Raw genomic sequence first — 12,205 nt, 5'->3', positions numbered from 1 at the left:
ACATCAATGTGTGGTTGCCTCTCTCTTGCCCCCTACTGGGGACCTGGCCCACAACCCAGGCATGTGCCCTGATTGGGAATCAAACCAGTGACCCTTTGGTTTGCAGGCCAGCAATCAATCCACTGAGCCACCCCAGCCGGGGCACGAAGACTAAATTTTAAGTAAACTAACATTATTCCTTGGTACGTTCCTTATTCTCCTTCACAGTCTTGTGTTGTTCATGAACTGGCACGTTGGTCTTTAAACGTGAACAAACATGCTCTCTCCTGTCTTCTTCTTTCAGAGAGTGGGTTAATCGAGCCCCGTCTATTCACTTCCTGAGAGTGTTAATCTGTCTGAGACTGCTAATGAGGGATCCATGTTACCAGGTTGGTTGAAAAAAAAAACACAGATTTTTTTTTACTTGTGATGAAGATGAAAAAAAACATGCGGGTTTTTCTTTGAAGCAGATGTGTTAACCTATTTTCTCTTACACAAGTCAATAGCTTCCAAATTTGGGAAAGATCTCATCTGCTATTTAAAAAGATACAGAAGTGATTTAATGGGACAAAAAATATCTGTACATTTCTACCACATTACCTATGAGATTGAAGTGGATTACACACTGGCCTATGTTTTCTTTATTACCTGGCATTTTAAACCACAGGCAGTTCAGAGAGGTATGTATCTAGCCATACCTTCAACCATGTTCAAGGCTAAGCAGCTCACTAGGTCAAAGTCAGCAGTGACAACTGGGGGCTCCTTAGGGAGCTACAGAGGTGGCCCATAGGAAAGGCAGGACCTGCAGCTTTAGCAGCTGATCCAGAGTCCACGTGTTTCCCCAAATCGAGCCCAAGCCACTGAGTGAGAGGTGAGCAAGGGGCCTCACACTGGTCTCACTGGTTAGTAGAATGTTCAGTGCCTCTCAAACTTGAATGTGTAGAGGAATCACCTGGGGATCTTGGAAATGCTGGTTCTGCTTCAGCCAGTGTACACTGGGGCCCAAGATTCTGCACATCTAACAAGCTTCCAGGGGATGTCGATACTACTGGTCCATGGCCCACAAATAAATAGCAAGAACTTAGTGTTTTAGCAGTAAGGCTCTAAAGAAAAGCTGACCTAACCCTTCACCTAGACTTCAGAAGTTACTCCTCTAATCCTAGCTGCTGGATAGCTGCTTCCATCAAGGGCAGTCCTTCAACTCTCTGTGCATCAGAAGCACATGTGGGACGTAAAGATGGCAGTTTCTGATTCAGCAGGTCTGGGGAGGGCCTGATAGTCTGCACTGCTAACCAGTTCCCCAGTGGTGCTGCCGCTGCCAGTCAGGGGACCACAGTTTGAGAACCACTGCCCCAGGGCCTCAAGATTGCTCATTAATCACTGTTGTTTCTGCTTGCTGTTTTTGAATATCCAAAGATCATTCTAATTACTTATACATGCTTTGGTAATCTTCACAGATTATTTTTTTTCCCTAAGAAGTGTCTCCTTTTATGCCCTGTCCTGATAAGTTATCAGGAAGCTCAGGCCACTCTGAAGATCTTTTATTATTTTGAATTTGATTCTATGGATGGATTATCATTTGAGTCAAATATGTTTTGGTTCATCTGTTCCAAACTTGGTTTGAAAACCAAAAAAGTGTTTTGGCATTAGCCAGCCACAGGGCCTGCTCTGACTTGAGTCTTCTCAGAGTCACGGTGGCTCCACATTTGTCCTTTAGAAGAATCACCTGCTTCTTCCCTCTGTATTCTAGGTTGGCTTTGCACTATTATGGGTTAGCTAACCCCGATCATTTGAATATGGGACTCAGGGCACAGTCTGATGGCTTTCTGTCCTGGTTGGTCAGTTTGCTGGGAGTTGTCCATTTCCCTCATGACCAAACATACAGTACTGTGTGTTCCATGCATTTCCGAGCTGCCATTAGCAATTTTGTGTGGGCCATATATAATAAGGCTGAGCCATATGTTCCACTCTGCCTGGGTCATATCCAGTTGTGCTCACTGTTCCCACTTAATTATTAATAGCACCTTCTTTTATTCTCCAGCATGTCTCGGTTTAGATGAGAACATTGTGTATATACTCATGGAGGAGGGCGGAGAGCTAGTTTATTTCACATACAGAAATTAGCAAAATATTTGCCTTAGAGATGATCTGTTTGTTCAGAAAATTGATGACAGTCATGTCATGCTCTGCTAATCTCCTTTCTTAATCTGGTTCTTGATGGATTGAAGCAGGGCTGATTGCAGTGCTCTCCAAAGGAAAGAATTCAGTAAGCTCTTTGTTTATGGGAGTACGTGACCAAAACACACATTAAACCGTATCTGCGGCTGATTGCCAGTCTGTCCAAAGAAGGGGATGCTCTCTGAATCTCCCGCTGCCACTCTTTTCACAAAGAAGAGCGTGTGCTCAGGCAGTTATTTAAGATCTTAAGTTGCCAAGAATTCTTGGCCAGAGTCACAAGGCCAGGCTGGGATTTACGACAGTTTGTGCCGGAGAATCTCAGCAAGCCTTTGTCGTAGCTTGGCATTCCTTTCTTCGCTTGTGGAATCAGTGTCGCAGGATCCGCAGCGGCTGTTCCAAGCCTTCTCCACTTCTCACACCCAACCCGCCTCCTGCACCTGTCGTTCTCATCAAAGTGCATCATCTGTTTTACAGGGAACTCTGAAGACATCCCAGTGGGAGCTCTCTTATTTCCTCCTCTTTGTTGCTTGAAATATTTGGATTATCCTGCAACTTTACTTCTCTTCTCGTTTTGAAAGAAATATCCCCTGGTTCTTGCCAAGGCTCACCCTTTCATGTGTTCTCTTTGTTACGTTGTCAGTGGCTCCTTTTTTATGTTCCTTTATCATAAAAATACCCTTTTCTTGACCCAGACATCCTTTCACATCTTCTATCCTACCTTCACGACTACATTTTTGAAAGGTGAGGAGATGTCTCCTGCACCCACTTCCTTTCTGTCTGGACTGATGTATTGTGTAACTTGCAGGTTGAATTCTGTGTACAAGGTTCTCTCTGGAAGCCGTTTGGAGACACTGGTGTGCCACGCCCCAGTCACCATTCCTCCACCCAGAGGCTGCATGCTGGTGGCTCGTACATTGAATCTTGCTTCCAGAGGCTTCCATGTGTGCTATATAGAGATTCCAGGAAGAAAACACTGTATGAAAGCGAAGCCATAATTGCTTAGAGTTTTCCGTGATTAAAGGAAGACATATATTCTGAGATTTCAGATGTAGCTGGAGTCCCAAGCAGCAGGAAGATAAATGCCCAGCTGGACTCATAGTGAACCCATAGCACATTATTCATCAAGGATAAAGAGAATATCTTAAAAGCGCCTAACTGCAATTACATTAGAAGCCAATAAGAAGACAGTGTGGCTGAATGGCCTAATCTTGGCGCTTGCATCCCTCCGCCTCTGTAGCCGCACAAGCCTCTCACCGCATTTTCTGTTGCCCTGCAGCAACCCCGATGACCTCTAGCTCTTCCTCAGCGATTTTTTTTTGTTTTTCTGTATTATTCACTTGCTCCTTTTTAAAATCCTGCTTTTCTAAATGTTAACTTTTTCAAAGTCATTTTCTTTATCCTCTTCTTCCCCTTCTCCCTGGCACTGGGGTTCAACTATTATTATTTGCTGCTGCTGCTGTTCTTTGCTCACAAAGCTATCCTCCCCAAGTTTCCATGGCTATTTGGGCAGCCATCTCGGTGACACAGTAACAAAATGGTCCTCGGAGTGTGGTCTGGGAACTAACTGCTTACAGGTCTCTGAATCCCTCTCAGGGGGGCCACAGGATCAGAACTTCCTTCCAAACAACGCTTGCGTGGTGTTTGCCCCGGTGCTCACACAGTCTAACCAGTGAGCCCTGGAGTGGTCCAGCGCCGGCAGGGGGCGTGATCCGTCAGGGCTCTGATGGCAGATGGAGCGGGTGCTGCGAACTGTTGTGTGTTAAGAATTTCTCACTTGCAATTGCTAATATGGGAAATAGAAATAGATATGGCGCACACAAACAAAAGCTCTTTGGGGTTCTGAATAATGTTTAAGAGTGTAAAGGGGCACAAAGACCAAAGAGTGGGAGAGCCACTGCCGTAGCACACTACTCAGTAACTTTCTCGTGGACCTCTGCAGTTCTTCCGCAGGCCCCCTGGCAGGGTGGTTGCCGTTGCTCGTGGGTGGATAGTAAAGGCCAGTGCATAGAGGGGCCTTACCATCGTCCCGGAGGAGTAACAGTGTGGAGGCACTGATAAGTGGGCCGCAGAAAATGATCACGTTAATGGTTCAGTGTCAGGGGCTCTCCGCAGTGTGTTAAATGCTGACTTAGCTGCCAGGGAGGTTTAGGATGTGCACGTCTGACGGCAACGACGTTGTGGACTGTGGTGAAAACAGTGGTGTGTTGTTCGAACAACACCCATATTGGCGTGCACTGTGCTCCATTCTTTTAGACTTACGTATTATCTGTATTATATTACTGTTTTGGTTTTTTTTAAAGGAAAAACCCAGGGAATAGGCAGAACAAGGGCACTTGTTCACATGCTGCGTGTTGAACTGATGGTCTGATTGACTACAGGGCTTCCCCCAGGCCATCAGGCTCAGTAGCGCAGAGCCGTCTCTGGCCTCGCGGCCTGTGACCAGGGAGAGAATGCTGAGGCCCGGAAGGGCACGCAGGAGGCATTGCTGCAGTCTAAGCATGCAGCATCCTTGCTTTTAGCTCAGTAGCCAGCCTGCGCAGCCTGGCTATGTGCATACCCTGTGGCCTTGCTTTTCTCCAGCTGATGCAGCCAGGTTAAACAATCCCACTGGTGTAACCAAAGGAAATACAAGGAAGACCGTGGGTCTCTGAGCAATCTCCTGGCCCAACTCCTGTCTCCATAGGAGCAGGAGAGGTGGCAGAGTGTTTATTTCATAAAGGAGGGGTAAATTCTTGAGTACATAGCAACAGAATTCTCTGAGAGGGACAGGGCCTCTTGACCCTTCTTATATTTCATAACAGCACTTCTCAAGCTGTGCGTCACGGTAGTTAAAAAGTGTTCTGTGAAAAGAATTGTGCTTGGATGAATGATGTTGAGGAAAAGCTGCTCTCTAGTTCTTCCCTTGGAGACTGAGCATGCGCAGCAGAACTAAAAGCTCTGAGGAGTCCTATGATAAAGTACCGTGTTAAACTCTGTTTAACTTAGCCCCTAGCATTTCCCAAGCTACTTTGAACTTGATCATGAAACTGCTTCTTCTTCTTTTTTTGGGGGTAGAATTCCTAATACTACCCACTGTGCAGAATGGAATGATCATTCCCACAGCATAGTGGGGGAAACACAGACTTAGTCCTGTATTGTTAATGTGATGGGGTAGATGCAGTTCTTGTCAAGGTAAACATTTAAAAATGACCATGACCATGACCAATCATTTAAACATTATCCTTCCCCTCAGTGTCTTCTCATCCAAGCGTCAAATGTAAGTCTCCTTTATGTCATATTTCAATCTTCTGCCCTCATCTCTGTTTTCACGGCCAGTTGTACTTTTATTTCCCACCTGCATATGCCATCAGAAACTGCAGGTCCACATCGAGCCTTCTCCTCTGACCTAATCTATTCTTCCCTCCTTCCTGTGTTTGCTAATCGAGTCCCTGTCTCCCGTCACCCAGGCTCAAACATGGTGACGTCTTCTACTTTACTCCCCGTCTTCCAATGCGTCTTCCTGTTGAGTTGAAAGCCTATCCCTGCGTCTCCATCTGCCTTCCTATGGCCAGTGCCAACCAAGTGGGCTTCCAGGTGACACTTTGCACCCCCAGTTTATTCTAAGACTAGAGGGAAGTCTTTACAGCTGACTCCGACCAGTCTCTTGTTCACACATTTTCACTGGGTTTCACGGTCTGCACGACCAAGTCCAAATGCAGGCATGTGTCCAAGTCCTGCCAAGTCCAAGTGATGCCACCCTGCTTCTCTAACACTGTTCCCAGTGCCGCCCTCCATGCAGTTATGGAAGTGCTCTGCAGAGTTGGAGAACAACTTGATGTTCTTTCTGCACCGCTTCTGTGCACCTCTGAGCTTACTGTCCTCTTTGCTTGGAACCTCCTTTATCTTCCCCTCTTCCCCCCTCTTTTTCTCAGCAAGTCTACCCATCTTCCTCTGCCCACCTGAGGCCATCACCCTTATGACGTTTCCCTCGGTCCTTTCAGCAGGGTGTGATGTGTCCCTTCCCTGGGGTATCGTAGTACTTCGTGTACAACGTTCTCCAAACACTGACCAAATGCTGTCTTAAATTAACCTTATTTCTAGATCTATCAACACCTTATGCTTCCTAATACACTGCGGTCATCTGCATATCTGTGTCCATTTAAGAGCCTAACACAAGTGTTTTACATAACAGAAATGAAAAAATATTTGTAGAATAAATATTAATAGTTTTAAAATGTTACTTTTAGGTGTATAAAATATCTTGCCATAAGTAGGAATAATGTATACAATACTCATATTCTTTAATTATAGCTTTTCTAGATTGAGTAGCAAGGGTGAGAATTCAAGTTAGTAGCTAGTCACAGAACTATTTTTAATTGAGTTATAAATGTCCCTTCATTCTTAATTTAAACCTGAGTATGTTTAGTGTTTCCAAATTCACTTCGCGCGGAATAAGGAAGCCTTGACCCGGGAGGCCCGGAGCACTTGCCCCAGCCTGCTCTCGGCCAGCTTCCTGGAGGGACTGCGCTGCCCTCTCTCCCACGCACGTACTCACTCCCGGCACTTCCCAGAATTGCCACGGTGGCTGACGTTTGTATTTCAAATAACTTCCTTGTGAGCAGGTCAGGTGAGAAGAGAGATGTCAATACAGCTTTAATTAAACAGGTTAGGGCCACCAGAAATATGTTGGCCTGAAAATAAATGTCAGTGTAAATAACCTGAGAGCATTTACTATTCATAGAGTTTCAAGCAAGTCCTTTTCATGACTCCAGCCTCCCATTCCTCCTCTTTCCCAATTAGCACTTTTAGAGCAGCTTCAGAAGTGTAATAAAATGCCATCTTATTGGGAATTGGACTTAAAGACCTGTATCAGGAGACGCTTTGCAAAGATTATCCTTACATTGGTTTAGGAGAGCACAGGTTTAAGAAGACCATTAGCCCAGTCAGTTTACGGGGAAGGCCGCACGCTAGTCTATTACAGCATTGCTTCTCAGACCTTACTGAGCGTGTGAATTTCCCAGGGGTCCTGTTGAGTTTCTGGGTGTCATTCAGCAGGTCTGGGGTGAGTTGGACATTTCGCATTTCTGGTCAGCTCCCAGGTGAGGCCGATGCTGCTGGTCTGTGGACCACACCAGGCAGAGGCCTAGGGGAAGGTCCCAGGAATTTGGTGACTCTGGATTTTCGTCTTGACTTGGCACTTAGGCACAATGGTTTACCTTTCTGGGGCTTGGTTTTCCTAATCTGCAACATGAAGGGGTTGAAGGGAATGATATCTAACAGTCTCCAGCTCTAACATTTTTTGATGAGATGGGAGGAAGTGGAAAGACGTGGAGTTTGGCTGAAGTTCTGCACATAATTACAGTTTCTGAATCTGAACCCAGCTTTCATTTTTATTAACAGTTTATCTTAAATGGAGTGTGGATGACAAGCATTGAAGTTTTCCATATTTATATTAGAATGTGAATCTTCCTAAAATAATCTAAATGTCATGACTTAATAAAAGTTCATGTAACTTTTCCCCCCACCCTCATTGTTTATGTATGTTTGTTGTTTTTATTTATTAGGCGATACTCCATACCTTGGGTGGGATTGAAAACCTAGCTCAGGTAAGACTCCTTTTGAGGTCGATGGTCTTGCCTGTCCATTTGGTGCTGTGGCTCTGGGCAAGGGTGACGTAGGCATGTGACAGAAGATGACTGCCTTGTTTTTTAACCTGAGGCTGCCTACCAAGGGGAGGAGCAGGGTGTGAGGTGTGAGTGTGAAGCAAGACACTCATAGAGCAGAGCGGGACCCATGACATTTTATTTGGCTAACTGGGCTCACTTTACCCAGCCTGTTGAAAGGAGAAGGTGCTGTAAAAGGTCACAAGTCTTTATTAGTAATGAAAAGAGACCTTGGCTGACAGGCCCGAGTCCTCAGCTGTGCACTGGCCAAGAGATGGAAGAAAACGTGGGTTAGGAAGCTGTTCACAACTTTCTCGCACACAAAAAGAATTATTGTTCTCACCAAGTTTTTAACATGTAAATGACAATGTGAGGAATGCTTTTAACTTCGTCCATTGTTCTGCTTTGGTTACTGCTGAGGGAAAGTAGGCAGGAGAATACATATACTAAGCCAATAAAGTGCTTGAGTTTATTGATTTGATAAAATGTGGTGTTGAGTTAAGCAGCCTGTTCTCCTCAAAGCCATAGCGTGCACAGAAAAAATGGGTTTCCCGAGAAGCCTGTGGCCCTGCGAGCTCATTCCGAACTGTTAAAGGAAGATTGAGGTTAATGGCAATTGAATGTTAAATCTATTTTATTATATCTTCATTCTTGGGAAACTGACACAATGTATCTAGCTTTTATTTTTAAGATTTTAAAAAATTGGCTGGAGATTTTCCTCATTTAATGATATAGTCTTTCATAAAATTATATTGTGAATGATATTCTTGTCCACTTTAACTTCCATTATAACATCAGAAATTAAAGTGTTTTTCTGAACCTATTTCTTATCAGTTATCCGTAGTTAGGAATTATTAGAGTACCCCATGCCCATCTGGCTCTGATTTGTACTATCTGCTTGTATGCTGGTTAGCTATAACTTAAGATATTATAAAATTTAAGATCAATGAAATATATTTGTTATAAAAATTCTACTAAGAAGTTACAATGAATAAATAAAATTCTATGTACTGTATATTACGCATCTTATTGGTATCTTGTACGTGCAGACTAAATTACACTATAAACTTATTTATTTACAAACTATTTGGGGACTTGTAAGAGTTTATACAGTTTTTACATGGTCCCTCCCTCAACTTCAGGGCATGCCAGAGAAGGCAACGAGTTAGAAACTCAACCACCTTTTTGCACTTGAGTGAACCAGGTGCAGAGCACTATTATTTGGTGAATCTGTTGCGCCACCTACAGGTCATTTTCAGAAGTGCACAATCTAGTCACCTGCTTGTGTGCTTTTCCGGGTCTGGTCTTTGACTTGCTTATTGGTTTGGTCTCTTCTGCAGTACATGGAGATTGTGGCCAATGAGTACCTCGGCTATGGCGAAGAGCAGCATAGTGTGGACAAGCTGGTCAACATGACGTGTAAGCACTGTGGCAGGGACACAGCCGAGTCTCTGGACTTGCGAGAATAAGTAATACGGTGTTTGTGGCAGGAAAAGGGATACTTTGAATATTTATGAGTGTATCCATGTACAGTTATGTGTTGATACTCTATGCCAATTGGTATAATCAGTGCCAAAATATACCTGGAAGGAAGACTTAGGTCACAGCTCTTACCTTGAAAAGCCCAATATCCAGTTTAGGAAGATTTTCATTGAGCACAGGCTTTCTTTATTTAATTCAGGACAGACTTCCATAACAGCAGGTTTTGGTAAACGTATTTTTTGGCTCCTTTAGTACCTATTAAAATGTCAGAGGCTATTCAGTTTTCATTTGTAAAGTTGAGTTAATGATGATAACTACCTCAAACAATTTGGAACGTCCAGAACATTAAAACGAAACAAAGCAAAACCCTAATACGATGACACAAAACACTAACACGATGACAATAATGTGAAAATATCGGTCTGTGTGGGTGACCTATTCCCTGGTCACTCAATCTTCTCTCTTTGGAGGAGGCTCTTCCCAGCCCCACCTCCCATTCTCTTAGGTTTGAGGAGCCAGAGACATCCTCCTGTGGGGGGGCACCTGGCCACCTTTCTCTGTGAACAGACCTGTTCCCCGTGCATTTATAGGACAGCATGCTGAATCTCAGTTCCAGGGAGAGACGGGTAGGTGGCGAGCGCTAGGCACCAGGAAGGTCCTCTGAGAACAACTGTTTCCCTCAGCTGGGAAACCTTGCTCAGTCCACCCCATTCACTGGCTTCCCCTCTCCTCTTTGTAAAGCTGAAATCTCTATAGGGAGGATCTTTGAAAAACATCTTTCACTTTGAACTTGTAATGATGTTAAGAAACTCATTTAACTTTACACGGAAGAAAAGATTCGCTTTTTTGCTATCTCCCTTATTTCATTATTATAGTAGTGTTATACAATAAATACTAGCTGAACTTGAGAGGTGATTCTTGAGTTCAAAAACAAATAACCCTGTTCCTCCTCCCTCCATGGTTCCTTCTGGGTTATCCCTTTTCCCATTTGCCCTTTCTCAACTCGCCCGTCAACACTTCAGACCTGAAGTTCTAGGAGTACCGCCCTCTTTAAGTTATGAGTCACTCTGAGTTACTTCCTTCCTTTATAGATATTTTTCAAAAACTTGCTGCTGTCAAAGACCAAAGAGAATGGGTCACTGCAAGCGGAGCCCACAAGGTGAGTGGTCCTGGGAGGAGTTAACAGTTAAGCTCCAGGTGGCAAAGGTTCACAGGCTGGGCGGGGTTTGGGGCCTGTGTGGTCAAGTCCCATGGAATTACAATTCACACATCTGCTGAGCTTGCCTCCTGTTGTAAATCTCCACTAACCATTTTTTATTCTTTATCAGCCAAAGGAGCAATTATAGAGTTTTCTGAAACTATTTTTCCCCATGTCATTTAATACCAGTTTATTGCATAATTTATGCGTTGCTTGGAGAACCCTGGCTATACATACACTGACCCTAGATGTGTTTACAAATACATCAATACAGTGTATTTACTCATATAAATACATTCCACACAACACCAGAAGAGTTTTAGATCACAACTCTTATCTTAAAAAAAACAATTTAATGTTTAATTTTTTCTTTATTCCTCACCCAAGGGCCTGTTTAGCAGGGGGCAACGAGGGAGAGAGAAAGAGGGAGAGAAGCATGGGCGAGAGAGGATGCATCAACAGGTTGCCTCCTGCACGCCCTCTAACAGGGTGCTGACCTCGAAACCGAGGGGTGTGCCCTCACCAGGGGTCAGACCTGTGACCTTTCAGTGTATGGGATGGTGCTCCACCAACGGAGCCAGCCGGCCAGGGATAATGTTTACGATTGGAGTGCAAGCTTACTTTATGTAAGAGAGATTTCCCTAAGGGCAACATTGGGTACAAATGGTTTTTGTGTCATTGAATTTCTATTAAAATGTCAGAAGTTATTTACTTCCCATCTTCAAACTTGGGTTAATAATAATACCTATCTCATACAGTTTGGAACCTTCCAATTTCAAAAAAGTGTTTTTCTTAATTTCACAAAATGAGTTCCAGGGTTATGTCGGCTTGAACCATATGACATTGGTCCGTGGGCCAATTTCACATGGTGCAACCTTAGAACCGGGTGACATAATATTATGAGCACACAGGTCAAATGTGCATTTCAAGATAGTTAATGCAGATTTAACCAAAACAGACTAAATTTATATTTATAGCAAAACTGTTTAGATGGTAGCTGCCTAGAGCCAAGTCTCAATAATCTGTGGGTCTCTCATACCCAGGAAGCCACCTTCCAGCATCTATTAGGGCAAGGTTGCCCAAGATGCTGCTCATCGTATAGGGGGTGATTCTAGCTGATATGCAGCTTGACATTTGTTTATTTAGATAGCTATATATTTCATGATATTATTTTTTTAGAAATTGAAAAAACATTTTTTGAGTAGCATTGAGGTGTTAAGTGGATGTGGCAAAAATTGTGATAAGGATATCAGTGACTGAGATTTGGAAAACGTTAAGTTAGAAGACAGAGGGAGGAAAGAAAAAGTGAGAGGTGAAAAAGAGGAAAGGATCAGAGAAACAACGCTCATGACAGCTCCATAAAAAAATACATGAAACCATGAAGGTGAAAAATCTTCATGATGGAAACCCAAAACTCATCCAGCAGTTGCTGCAGCTCGGGCCTAGAATACATTTGGGTGTGCACTTTTGGGGGACCCCGAGTTCTAAAAACGTAGGGAGAAGAGAAATGAACTTACATTAATTGGAATTCAGAGAAGTCAACCGATAAGATCTAGAAGACTTCCAGCTAAGTCGTGTTGGTTAGGATAAAGTCTGGAAGCACTGACAGATGCTCTTTCAACATTAATTCAGAGGTCCGAGAGCCAAACGGAGTGCTTGGTGGTGATGCCATGTCTTGCTTAGTTTGGGGGGCAAATGACAGTGTTCAACATTTTGGTGAAAATAG

General features: G+C 43.8%; 1 protein-coding gene across 3 annotated transcripts in view; it reads left to right on the top strand.

The window, feature by feature from the left end:
- The window catches only part of NEK10 (NIMA related kinase 10), a 179,862-nt gene that overhangs the window by 35,775 nt on the left and 131,882 nt on the right, over positions 1-12,205 (top strand). For all 3 annotated transcript variants that reach the window (XM_045199917.3, XM_045199916.3, XM_024565856.4), the window contains exons 6-9: positions 284-368; positions 7,701-7,742; positions 9,140-9,218; positions 10,373-10,440. In XM_045199917.3, coding sequence (XP_045055852.2) covers positions 284-368; positions 7,701-7,742; positions 9,140-9,218; positions 10,373-10,440 — 274 coding nt within the window. The remainder of the gene's footprint in view (positions 1-283; positions 369-7,700; positions 7,743-9,139; positions 9,219-10,372; positions 10,441-12,205) is intronic.

This window comes from Desmodus rotundus, chromosome 8, assembly GCF_022682495.2.
Source record: "Desmodus rotundus isolate HL8 chromosome 8, HLdesRot8A.1, whole genome shotgun sequence".
In the NCBI taxonomy this organism is placed as follows: domain Eukaryota; kingdom Metazoa; phylum Chordata; class Mammalia; order Chiroptera; family Phyllostomidae; genus Desmodus; species Desmodus rotundus.
This window is presented reverse-complemented; position numbering and strand designations above follow the sequence as displayed.